The sequence below is a fragment of the Chroicocephalus ridibundus genome, chromosome Z (assembly GCF_963924245.1).
Source record: "Chroicocephalus ridibundus chromosome Z, bChrRid1.1, whole genome shotgun sequence".
NCBI classification, from domain to species: domain Eukaryota; kingdom Metazoa; phylum Chordata; class Aves; order Charadriiformes; family Laridae; genus Chroicocephalus; species Chroicocephalus ridibundus.
Window position 1 is genome coordinate 50,627,723 of NC_086316.1, and position 13,990 is coordinate 50,641,712.

Below are 13,990 nucleotides of genomic sequence, written 5' to 3' on the forward strand. Positions count from 1 at the left end.
CACAATGTACAAAATTAAACAATTTTAAGAGTTCTTTATTTTTGAAATTAACTAATTTCAGATACATAAACTGTACTGTATCTACAAATAAAAAAAATTAGACTTGCTAGAGGAGTTAAACTCTGGGACCAGCAAAAAACTCACAGATATACTAACAGGTTATGTTTATATAGTAATATAATTGAAGAACAGTATTATATCAGTTAAAGTAGGTAGAACAAAAATCTCAGTTGCATACTTCACAATACATGTGAATTTCAAAACGAGTAGTAAACCTTAATCAATTCAGATAGAAACAAATACAACTGTCCTTTTGAACTTTTTATGAATATAAGACTGAATATTTAATCTTGTTTAAGCATCTGAACCTTGACATGTCTCTTAGCCCCTAGGCAAAGAATTATTGTATTTGAAAGGCTGTGTTTAACAGTGCTGAGGAATTCATTTAGACTTACATCAAGGATAAAATAGTCTACTCTATAGTCTGAGTTTTGATTTAAGGTATTCTTAGTGCAATACAGGTACTGTAGCTAGCTAATCACTCATCAGTTTAAACAAAATGCAATTTTAGCATGTATTCCTCTAGTTTCTAAAAAAAGCCCTGTAACAGTCTGCAAGACTGCAATAAAAAGAAGAATAAAGCATTCTCTTAAAAATCTATTTAAGAACAGTTAATGTTGTAACAGTTATAGAGCAGCCACTGGGTGGCACCAAACACAATGGATAGAAGTGTGCACGTACTTGGCTTGTAGTTCCCGAACCCGTTCTTCTTTTTCCTGGACTTCATTTTTTAGTGACTTAATGGTGGTCGACTGCTTACTGATTTCATTATTCGAATTCTATATTGAAAAATATTAGAATATAAATAAAGCAAACTGAATATTATTGCAGTCAACAGCAAATTTGTTTGGAACAACGGGCTGTGTAAACTTCCACATATTTTATGAACGTTCTTAGAAATTAATTGGTATAAAAGGAGTATTCTTACTTTAGAGCAACACTTAAGCAGAAGTACATTCCTTGGAAAATATGATAAAAATCAGTACTTCTCCATTGCTCTAATAACGTATGATTAATAGATGTTCCCCAGGACACCTGTAAGCCCAGTGCACCTATCAGGACCACATTTTCTCTTGCATATCATGGTCAGCTGAAAAGGCAACAGAAAAGAAGAGAAATAAAGTTGGATCTTTATTTGAACTACATCCTTGAATGATATAGTTCTACAGCACAAGGGGCCTACATCTATGAAGCAACAATTTCCAATAATGCCTTTCATCTGTGCATTTAGAAATACAAGACAATGTACAGGAGCAGTTGGTTTTGTGTCCCTAGAAACTCAAAGCACAAGACAAAGACATTTCCATTTGGCCACACTAACACAAATGCTACACTTCAGTAACAAAAAGGTTTGATCCTTTCAGGAATGTGTAATTCCAGCAAGGAGAATTATATAGTTGTTGGCCTTTCCTTATTGTATATAGTAGGAAGTAAAAAAAAAGCCTCAGTTGCTCCATGCAAACTCACAGATAACCTACCCAAGACTTATATATATATATATATTTATATAATATAGAACAACTGAATCACTCTACAGAAATAAAAATATGAAATTTAACTAAGTAGCCATCTTAGCAATCTGAGCATATGCATTAAATGCCGTTGCTGAAAATGGCAGCCCAAACATAGTGCACTTAGAGATTTCAGAACTCCAAAAGGTGTTGCCAAAAGATACATATGTGTTAAGTGTATGCACAACACACATGTGTGCCTAAATGCATGCAGGTTCATTCACTGTACTAGAGCTTTTTACTTATTATGTGTAAAGAATAAGTGAACAGATCAGACATGCTGTAAACAAAGATACTTCAGGAGAATTTCTCTGCTCAGTGCAGACTTGTAACGCCTATTAACATTAATGGGAGTATTGTACATAACTCTGTGCACCTCAAGGGGAGTATATATTCTTGTGTGCATAGTTAGATGTAAAATATTGTTCTTAATAACTTGTCTAGTCTATTTACTATTATTATAATGTGAGGTATAACCAGAAAATTGTTAAAATGATGTATGCTAGCAGAATATTCCTGAGTTTCCTGAGACCTGTTTCTTGAGCTTGAGCTTCATTAGCGTGAAGCACAGCACCCAGTTACATGGTTTACACACCAGACACAAACTTGGAACACTTAGGTGGGCCTCTACACATGCTCAGAGGCAAAGATACATGCTTATGGTATTTTGCTTCCAAACTCAGCACCCACACTTAGCACATTTCTTCCTATTGGCAAAGATATAAGGAATCATTACATACAACACAAACAAACACTGCAAAGATAGCTCTGAGGAAAAAAAAAAATTAACCAACAAAACCAGGTACTATTTTTGAGCTATAAGGAAAGCTTTTGCTGCTTCCGCATTCAGACATTTAGGAGACTTTTTTGTAACTTTTTAAGCATGCTAGATAGCCTGGAACAACAGTCAAGAACTTTTGCCAATTTCTTCTGCTAAAAATTACTTGCAGGACTTAAATTTTTGAAAAATATTAGGTCAAAATAGGGCTAAGAATTTCAGCAACTTGATTTAAGTAGCTTCTGAGGCCCTTACAGTCCAAACTTTCACACAATTCGGCAACCAGTAGCTTTACTCTACTAATCTGGATATGGGGTCACAGACTATGTTTACTCTAAATGTAGTTTTGGATACATGGTTTATTTTTTACCTTAAAGATGTAATACATCTTTAAGGAGCAATTAAAAGTCACATTAGACTTTTTGACACCAGATTTATATATGCTTGCTAAATGTTTCTTCTGCTGCAGAAACAAAAAAAACCTTTGATTTTTCAGCAATGTATTTTGCAGTTCACAAGCAGCAGACAAATAAAGTAGGCTTCTAGCATGAGTCTTACTCCTAGAGTATTTTACCAAAAAAAAAAAAAAATTCCTCATTTTTTATTTTTCTTACTTCAATAGAGCAATTGACTACTAGGTTTCTGGATAATGAGGACACTCATCTAAAAAGGAACAACCCTAATTAACAGAAATTACCACTCACTAGCAACAGAAACAGATTAGTCAAACACAAATCTAAAATCAACACTCAAGAAGTCAGCGTGTATGGTTTCAAGATCTCTTTCTCATAATTAAAGTAGATCAAATTATGTGCCTTTTCATGGCTACTCCCTGCTGCCCTCATCTCTTTATCAATGTGACCTACCTTTACTAATCCCTGAATTTAGATGTTGCGCATCCAGTGTGCTATAGGCAAGATCTGTAATACCATGATTACCACCAACAGCTAAGAGGTCTGAGCACTACCCACACCTCATGCGCTAGCACAGCTAATCCAGCTCTCAGAGACAGAGCCGGCTATATCACTCATGTAATATGGCCTTTTCTTCCAGTTGATCCTTCAGCAGCCAGCTTGCTAGTGTGCCACTTCTAGCAGCAAGACGCTGCACCATTTTGACCTTTTTCCTCGACTATTAAACACAAAATTATGGAAAAGAACAACTTTAAGACATGCTGTTGCACATATATTTCCTCCAGTGAGAAGAGAGGAAGAATTAATATGTTTGAGGCAGGCCACCTACTGAGAAAGCTCTCAGATTAACACAGTACAGCACCTACATCATCTACATTATAACAGAATCACTGGAGACTAAAAAATGAAATTATCAACAAGTTAGCATTTTCCTACCAGCTAATCTATGAAAATACAAATACAAAAAGAATGATGTCTCTGTGAAGACAGGAATAGCAGTGACATACAGGTAACATAACACTATTACATTACATAAGCCACCCCATCAGCTCAAATTCTTTGCTCCCCTTTCATAGATAGCTATTGCTTACCTCCTCCTTAAAGGAAGCAAGGAATCAACACAATTCTCATTGAAGTAATTCCACAGCACTTCCCAACAAGATGCATTTAATCATTGTGTAAAAACACAGCAAGCCTTCCTGTCTGGCCTATTTGATCTGCAAAAATTGTTTTAATTGTAACTTCTAATTCTCCTGCTTATGACTACATTTCTGCTTAACATCAAAGGTTATCTAAGATCGAAGTTGCTAATCATTGGCTAAGATATATATAAATGATATGCATATGTGAGTATACGTGTATCTACTTGACCCAGTTATGAAATGCTGTTCATACGAATTATCCTCAGCACTAGATAATCTGTTCTGTCACCTTTAGTTTGCACTGCAGCTGTTTCATCTCTAAATCTCTGTTCTTTGAAAGAGCTGGTGTGGCTTCACTCTTGCCAGCAGTTTGAGACAGGTGTTCTCTCAACTTCAGTTTTCCTTGTAAGTCTTCCTTCTCCTGTTGCCACTTGGCCAGGTTGGAGGTTAACAACTGTTTTACAAACCAAAGAAACAATCACAATTGCATCCTAGAAGTATTTCTGCTTGATCATATAAGATGCTTCTCTAGGTCAGAATTCAAGAGGAATGAAACAGTATATATAACATCTGTAATTATATTGCATAGCTGTTACGTGAATTCTCTAGTTCACCCAAAGATCAAATCTGTCAGGAAAGAGAAGACAACCAGCATTAAAAAAAAGTAATTTTTTTAAAAGGCAAGCTAATAAAAAAAAATTACCATACAAAACTGTAACAGTAGTTAGTTACTGTTGAAATCTGTTTACCTACAGCCTCTCTGGGATTCAGCAATTATTTCCACCCCTAGCATGAAGTAATACCAAGGTGTCTCAGGCACCAACGTGTATTAAAGGTGGTTAAATGTCAAATCTGTTTTAATGGTGACCACAGTAAGCTCACTTGAATTGCTGTGTTGACAACTGCTATAAAACATACACCCTTCTCTTGGCTTTTGTTTTGATATTTGTAGGGCTTGTAGAGGTTAAAGCAAAGTGGACCAGCTGCACTAAATATCTTCTGGTTGGCTGGTCTTTACTCATGTTGTGTTATTTCTTCCCTTTCACATATATGCACCATAGCCAGAGAACCACATATTCCATAACCTTGACTCTAGGGCTGAGGTACTTAAGTGGTAAAAGCCAAGCTGGAGCAGGACAGGATAACAGATGTTAGTTGTTTATTCCACTGGGTAGGTCTTACCACCCTATACTGCAGCCAAAACGCTTCTCATTTAGCAACATAAATGCTAAGTCCAATTAGCAGACGAGGCTTGTTAGGGATTTAGTTCAAATAAATAACACACAAACAAACTCTCAGTCTTGTTGCACTTGATTGACAACTGACAAGACTTAGTCAATCTTTGTAACTATATTTCGCAGTTCTCCTTATAGAGGTAATCTTTTAAATAAAATATTTGTTTTAATTTAAATAATACTGAATGTTTTTCTGTGAAAAGCAGAACTGAAATAATCTTCATGCTTGTGGTTAACTTTCACGATTCTGTAGTCAGCTGAAAGCCACCAATGGCCTAACAACTCCCTGCTCCTTAAGAGGGTAACTATAGTACTACCTTATTATCCCAAAGAAGAATGTAATATGGTAGTTTAACATAAGGAACAATTACACAAAATGGTATTGAAATCTCACAAAGGGCAAAAAAACCTTCCTTTGTGAAGAATCCTACTAAGAAACTGCAAAGATACTATAGGTTGAAATGACTAACTGTGTGCCAGATTATATGCTGGTACACAAAAAAACATGGGTGAGAGAAAGTTAGAGATAGTGATCTACTTCCAACCATTTCATTATTTAACTCAAAAATAGATTTTATACTGGTTGATGTTACTAGAAAAACCTTTTTATATGCATGTGTTTATATACACATGCACTTCCATATCGATCTCCTGAAGATCACATACATATCCAAATAAAAGAAAAACCTACTTATGGTCATGTTTATTCCCATTAAGAATGACATGAGAACACTTGTAGATTTTGCATTACTTAAAAAAAAAAAAACATGGATACATGAAAATGCACCCTGTATTTAAAGTTAAAACTCCAACAGATTTCACACTTAAGTGCATTAATTAAAGCCAATGGGCAGTTTACATATGTATCTGAGATAAGTGCTGTTCTTAGTAAAGGGGTTAATTTTTCCATTCTCTTCTGCATCTGCTGTCATTATTGAACAAGAGATAAATAGTGTTAATGTATTTTCTAATTGGCTATTCCTTAATCTGATATATTATCCTCACAATTAATACAGTCTGAGTAAGACAAAATGAAGGCTACTTTAATAAGCAAGACCAGTAGCAGTACAGAAAGATAGAAGGATTAGGTTAATTTGTCCAGTATAGCCAGTATTTCTACATGCAGAATTTCATGATTCAGTGTCTCTATAATAAATTATTCATAAAAAGAAAAGCAAAAAAAAAAAAAAAAATCATGGCTAGATCAATATCTCTGATTAAAACTAGAAATGCCCCCAAATCTGCCCAAGATAACTCATGACTCTCTGAAGTTTCTTAGGCTATTGATGCTGCCAAAATGTATCTGGTCTAAAATGCCATGATTGCAGTGGCCACATCCCCCCAAATGATAGCAAATATATTGAAAAAGAAAAGGCTTTCATGGGACAGGTGCCAAAGAGGACAGTGCTACATTGGCTGTAGAATTTACTTAAGTGAGGAGGTAGAAAAAAATTACTGAAATACAAATGCACATAAATTCAGAAACAGCATCAGAACTATAGGGGTGAAGTGAAAGTAGTGCATGATGGACAAGACAAACACCCCTCAACTTGCAAAAGCAGAAGAAGATAGACACACAACTGCAATCGCAGATATCAAGAAAGCTGTCTCTTAACAGCTTTGGAGACAATGTAAATGGTGTTACAGAGTTGATAATTCTATTGCATTATTCTTCTATTTGCAATATATTAAAAGAGTATGTGAAAATTCTATATAAATTTATGTAGAATGTGAAAAACAGCCTCCCGTCCATTGCCCCCCGCCCCTTCCCCAGCAAGATATTTATATCTAAAAGATATTCCTCGCACTTACTTACTTAAGAAGCAAGTTCATTACCCTGCTGTCCCTCACCACTCACTAAGTTTTAGGTGAGGTCTTTTGTTCTTTTGTGTTTTTTAGACACAGGCGGTTTTTTGTGTGTGTGCTACCATGCACGCAAATCCTGAGTGACCGAGTAAAAAGGATTTACTCCAGGGGAAGAGGTCACCAGGATGAAAGGTAGAATCTTAAATACCAGCTAGACCAGATGTTGGTAAAGGCAGGCTACCGCTGTTCCTCCACGATGTAGCGGCCTTTGTCTGCTGCACCTCCTCCAGTGTGTTTTGGCTTAACAGATGTTTATAGATTCAATATTTTAACATCCATCTATCTTAATCTCCTTGCTCCTGGTATACTCATGACACTCTGTTCTGCTGTACACAAAGGGATAAGTGATGAAATCTAAGTTTCTATGTAGTCAATGTAAAACTTCCAGTGACTCAGCAAGGCTTTTTACCATAAGCCCTCTGCTCAGAAAGACAGCTATGTGGAAGGCCCCATGGATTAATGTAGGAAGCTCCTGGAATGGCCTATTGCTCCTTGGCATCACAACAACACTGTGAGGATCTTCTAGCTCAGTTTACAGCAGAGTTGCCCTCCTACTGCAGCTGGCATGTACAAAAATGACATTTCTGTTGGTGGTGGCTGATATTGCACAGCCACTGCTGTATGCGATCCCATACATTTATATTTGCAGAATTTATTATGTAGAATGTATTTCTTGGCAAAATTATAAAATAGGATGCAAATCAGGTATTCTTGAAACACTTTTTAAGCAATGACATAACCTTATTTTACTAATTATTTTGTAATCCAATATAAATATCCTCAGATGTTTAAAAATCATATTTCCATATTTCCTATGAAGCTTCCCATCCTAAAATCCTGGCATAAGAAAATACTACAACGTGCATAGACATGTCTGTAAGAAACCTGAAGTCAACATATTCCTTTTTTTTTTCTCTAAGAAACCTTGCTATAGTAGGTAATAAAATACATTTGCTATATGCATAGCTCCTCTACCAAGTTCTATTTTAAAATCTAACACTGCTCAGCTGAAGGTTTTAGATAGAATGCTATTTTCTCACAGCTTTAGCTTGATCATGAAAAATATACAACATAAGCAGTACTTGTGGCACTCATAAACTATGAAAAAACTTTTCAAAACATATTTGCAGGCACAGAGTTAAGTATTTATGATTTTACACACTCTATCAAATGTTATTAAAACATAATGATAAGCCTATTTTCAACATCCAAGGCAAAATTTACTGAGTCAATCCCACTAATTTTGTCCCTGTTTTGTTCTCTTGAATCAAAACCTATCTCTGCCTGACGGGTCACAGGAAAAAAAAGCTAAAATTAATAAAGACAGTATGTAGCTATCTGAAAATATGAAAAGATATATACCAGACTAAAAAGCTAACTGTGCTGCATACTTAATGTGATCATATAGAGAAAAGGCAAATAACTCCAAATCCTCAGTGAAAGTTTTTTTTCATGCAAGTGCTGTAAGTGTTTGATTACTTAGTATTCCAGACTTGAAGACAAAATATGAAACAGAAGTCTTTGGTGACTTAATATCCTATCCCTAAATTGAAACAAAGACACCAAAAGCAAGAAGTAGTTCTGAAATGTAAAAATTGTCATTTATTCTTCTGAAAATTTATTAAAGTCTACTGTGTCACTAACTTACAATTTTTTTCAGCCAAATGCAGTTATCACCAGATGACTGTTTCACAAAATGTCAAGTAAATGAAGGTAATATAGAGGACTTTTTGCCAGTGCTTTAGCTAGTTGTTAGACTTCAGTAGCCTTTAGAGACCATTAAGTACCCTTTGGCTAATTGGCCAATGGTAGATTAATCCTCTTTTTATTCTAGCAGCACTATTTTAACACCCTTTGCACTCTGTCAGTGTAGTATCTGAATGACAAAATAATATTGTGCATGAATAATAAGCAGAAAAGTTAAATTAACATTTCATGTTTCACATGCCATACCTATGTGTCAGGGAAAATCCTTCTTTTAAAGCCACTGACATTCAACTTTTTTAAACAATCTCATGTTGACATCTTACTGAAGTGAATCTTCCTAATTACTGCTAATTGCCTATCAAGAAAAAAAAATATCTTTCCTTGAAGTGCAGTTGTCTAGTGTAGATGAACACAGCTCCAATGTGCATAGTAAAGACAAGCATGACACTTGAGGTGTGCTACATTATTATGAGGTCATACTAAATATGGTTCGCAATGAACAAGGCAGCTTTTAAGGATGTTTAAGGCACTGAAAATGTCAATCTCTCATGAAGTGTTTAAATTAGTTCCCAGCAGAGAACTAATATCAGCATGCAGATAAGAGGTATATTTCTCATCTCAAGTATTTTACTAAAGAAAAAACATAGTTGTCACTGTAGCACAACTGCAGTTCATCAGCTTTATAAAAGCAATGTTTACACTGTTATCTACAGAAGGGCCCTTTCACACATACAAACAATAAATTCAGCTATCATTGGAAACACAGTTGTAATCACTAGCCGCGACTCTTATCAAAGTCTTTGAATGTCTTCTTAATCATGCACTAGTACTGATCAGAGTAATCATAATTTATAAAAGGCTATTACTTACTATTTACTATCATCATTATAAAAGGCGATTAAAACAAATGTTTTACTTGTAATTTTAATTCAGCTATTCTATAGCTAATTTATACCTACATTTATTCTACAATTTATAAAAGTCTAGTATTACAACATTGGATCTGGGTAAGGCATCTTATGAAATAATAATAAAATAAAATCCATAAAATCAGAGCAGATAGGTCCATTTTAGATTTTGGTTTGTTTTGTCATTTGTTTGTTTTTTTAAAGAATGATGATACCACATAGATCAAGACAAGAACACATATATCTATTCTACAGAAATACACAAACCCTCATGTATAAATGAACTGGAGTAATATATTCTGGGGTCAATGCTCGAAGAAATCATCTGCTGTGACACCAATTTTTCAAATAAATTACAGAAATTAAGAAAAAAATAGTAATAATATAGGTAAACAAATTTTTAATAAGATGAAAATGCTTCTGAAACATGTAATCTGTATAATGCTAACACCAATCAAAGATAAGGGGTTTGACCTGAAGCGATTCTATTTTAACTTGCATTTTCTATCACTTTTATTTCATGTCTCTGTATGAGTAAATATTGCTGTATCCCATGCCTAATTTCTGTACATATTAAGAACACTATCTTGCTTTCGTACTAAAGCAGATGCAGCACTCCATCTGTCCTTGCAAATTACAAAGGAATATAAGAACTATTAACCATGTATGTAACATTACTTACATAAGTAGTTTCATTATGATCAATTATATGTTCAGAACTATGGCTTTAATGTTTGTAGGGATTGAGTTTCCAACGTGGAGATGCAAACTGCCAGAATATACAGATTTATGGGACCTTACCTATAAGGCCTTAACATTTGCAGATAAAAATCACAGAACTTAAAAAATTAATATTTCTGTAAAAGAAAAGTATTTAAGATTACAGTATATTATACTATATATCACACAGATTAATTTATTTTAAGTATTAATATCTACATGGATACAACACGGTACATTAAAATAAGTTTTACTACAATTAAAAATGAAAATATAACTAGAGACATTTCTCAACATTTCATCCCACTTGAAAATATCTGAATGTTATAGCAAGCCAGTTGTGAAGATGTGGCTGAAGTCCAAAACCAATGTTTCCATGTACCCACCATTGCTATTTAAACAAATACAAGTTGACTTGGGTATTCCAACGCCTAACATGCCTGTGCATATTAAGTATTGCTATAAACAAGCAAACACTTCGATCTGATGCATAAAATTTGCCCCAAGATTTCCATGCCTTTGTACTTACTAGAGAATTTTCAATATAAGGCATGGAATCCATGGAATCTTTTATAGTTAGGACCGGGTTTTGCTGCAAGATTTTTTGCAGGGGTACACAGTATTTATCTGATTTTCTCCAAACATGAGAGTTGGGGCAAACTCATAAAGCTAGATATTTGAATTTTTCAGCTAGGGTCAGGGATAGCGCTTGCCATATTCCCCCTGCTTAATCTTAACACATCTAAGCACTGCAAATGAACTACTTGCATGAGAGCCAGTCAGGGAATTTCACAATCCCTACAACTCATTACAAATTTAACAGCAGCAATACTAAGTATTCATATGTTTCAGATAACACATACAAATATGCTGCACTAAAACTCATTGGGGGAAAAAATTAATAATGCTTCCATCTGTTTTCCGTATAGCTCACATAAAATAGAGAGAAACCAAAATGAAAATGCTATTTTAAAGACTGTTTTTAAACTTTCTTTTGATTTACCTGCTTATTTCCAAAGCATATAGCTTTATATCTTTAAAAATTAAAATTATTTTTAAAAGAATATATAAGCAAGAAAGAAACAAAACAGCTGAAAGAATGGTGAAATATTAATTTAACCTCTCCTCATTTCCATCTGTTTTAGAGAGTGAACCATTTTCTATTGAAATACTTCTGCATCGCAAATATAAGTGGGCAGGAATTCTGTGTTTGTAGGGAAAGCTGCACCATCTCCCATACTCTGGCCTCCTCTCTATATATTGTTTTCATTTGCTTAAATTTCAACCGTTAAAGACCATTTTCTGTCAACTTACATAAAACACGTCTAAAAGATACAAAGGTTTGAGGAAGTGATACAAGTATTTTGATGTAAAAATTACTAAAAAATATGTACAAAGTTATTCTAAGAAGTGGGTTGCAATATTCAAGGAAGAAAATTTATAAAGATAGCTCTATATTTAATTTCATACAATTACTTAAACATCTCATTTGTAACTGCTTCAGCTATCAATAAAAGCTGAAAAAAATGTCCTCAGAAGCTTTTTTGATTTTTTTATGTAGACAGCTGTGTAAAAGCAAAACATTTTACGTGTAAACTGTATTAACAAATTTAATTACTGGAAAAGTTCAATGTTCTCACAGAGCAGGAGGAAAATGAAAATACACAACAGAGAGTTGCAGGGGAAAAAAAAGGTAAAAAACCTGGAATTTTTCTAGTCACATAAAGATGATACTGTACAAATATTAATGTGCTATTTACATTTCTCTATAAGAAAATAAAGGCATATTGCTAGCCACTTCTGAGAGGTATGAGGAAGCTGATGACAGACATTGTTGGGAGGATGCGAAGACGGGGATATTTTTCAAAATCACGAATTACATTTAAAAATTACCACTACCATGTATTGCATATAAATTAAAGTGGTAATTCATCCCTAGATTATCGTAAATGAACCCCCACAGTCTTATCTTTAATTTGTAATTTATGTTATCATTGGAACCCTTGCTGAAATTACAAGCATAAATGAACAGTTTAGGGTAAAGTACTCCTTACATTACATATTAAATAGCTGAAGAGACCATCACAAGAAAAACACATGTTTTCAGCTTAACGTATAAAACAAAGTATACTTTCCCTTTGTCATGATTATCATCAATATTATGGCTCATTTGGGCAATTAATTATTTTCACGTACATGAACAGTTTGAGGACAACATTGTAGTTGTGCCTAATCCCTGCAATTCAATGTCCCACCTCGAGCCAGACCGATGGCTGTTGCCTCTTAATACTTCCCTCATTCTCTTCTGCTTGCTTCACTGGGATAAGACTATAGAGACAAAAGTCACACATTTTTCTCTGGTGTACATAATACCCTAAGGACCACATTTGAATCTATGAATGAACAGAATGAACAGGCAGACCAGTTCAGCCACCAAAGAGTAAATCCTTTTCCAGTGCCTGTGAATCTTGTGAGACATGCTATGGCTAGTCATACAGTCTCCATTGCTGAGAAAGAAACTGAAGCTTTTGCCGCATTAGGCAGCCTGGAGTGATGCAAAAATAAACCTGAACATGACACAAGCTATGGGAACAGTCCACGATTACCTCATTAATTGCCAATGAAACTTTAGGAGAACAAATCAGATGGTGCGAAGCATTGGTAAGGAAGTGCAAGAAAGTGTAAGGAAGCACCTCCTCTAGCAGTAACTGAATCACAGAATCATAGAATCACAGAATTGCCTAGGTTGGAAGGGACCTTTTGGATCATTGAGTCCAACCATCAACATATCTCTGACAAAAACCATCACTAAACTGTATCATTAAGCACTATGTCTACCCGTCTTTTAAATACCTCCAGGGATGGTGCCTCAACCACTTCCCCAGGCAGCCTGTTCCAATCCTTAATAACCCTTTCAGTGTAAAAATTTTTCCTAATATCCAGTCTAAACTTCCCCTGGTCCAACCTGAGACTGTTTCCTCTTGTCCTATCACTTGTTAATTGGGAGAAGAGACCTACGCCCACCTCTCTACAACCTCCTTTCAGGTAGTTGCAGAGAGCGATAAGGTCTCCCCTCAGCCTCCTTTTCTCCAGGCTAAACAACCCCAGCTCCCTCAGCCGCTCCTCATAAGACTTATTCTCCAGACCCCTCACCAGCTTCATCGCCCTCCTCTGGACCCGCTCCAGGCACTTCAAGCAAACAAACATGGCTTCAAAAACATGAAAACTGTTCCTGTAGGGTTACAAGGAGAATAAGTGTCTGACTTCTGTAGGGATGATAAAGAATCTTGTGAGCAAGCACTCATTGTCTTCAACAACTGGGATTTAAGGCAGAGAAAAATGGGGACAAGCCCAAGGAGGAAATGCTGTACATAACCATTTTTAAAAAGGAAACTTAGGTGTAGCTCCCAGATACCATTTTTTTTGTCACAGAAGTAGTCTTAATTGTAACACAGTCCATTTCTACTGTTGTTGAAGATGCCTTAGTTCTTGACTCATATTCCTTTATGCCTAGAAAGACCAAAAAAAAAAAAAAACCAGTCTGAATGCTCATGCATGTTCCTTGGTAAAGTGATGAGAATGGCTGTACTCTTCTGGTTTGTACTCCTGGCTACAGATGTGTCTTCTGCATTTTCCTCCTGTAGTGAAAA

At 35.1% G+C, this 13,990-nt stretch overlaps 1 protein-coding gene across 4 annotated transcripts in view; it reads right to left on the reverse strand.

Moving 5' to 3' along the window:
• CNTLN (centlein) overlaps positions 1–13,990 on the reverse strand; it is a 196,297-nt gene that overhangs the window by 30,381 nt on the left and 151,926 nt on the right. For 3 of the 4 annotated variants that reach the window (XM_063320958.1, XM_063320959.1, XM_063320962.1), the window contains 2 exons: positions 4,194–4,358; positions 742–839 (listed from right to left, as the gene is read on the reverse strand). In XM_063320958.1, coding sequence (XP_063177028.1) covers positions 742–839; positions 4,194–4,358 — 263 coding nt within the window. The remainder of the gene's footprint in view (positions 1–741; positions 840–4,193; positions 4,359–13,990) is intronic. The other variant, XM_063320961.1, reaches the window with a different exon arrangement.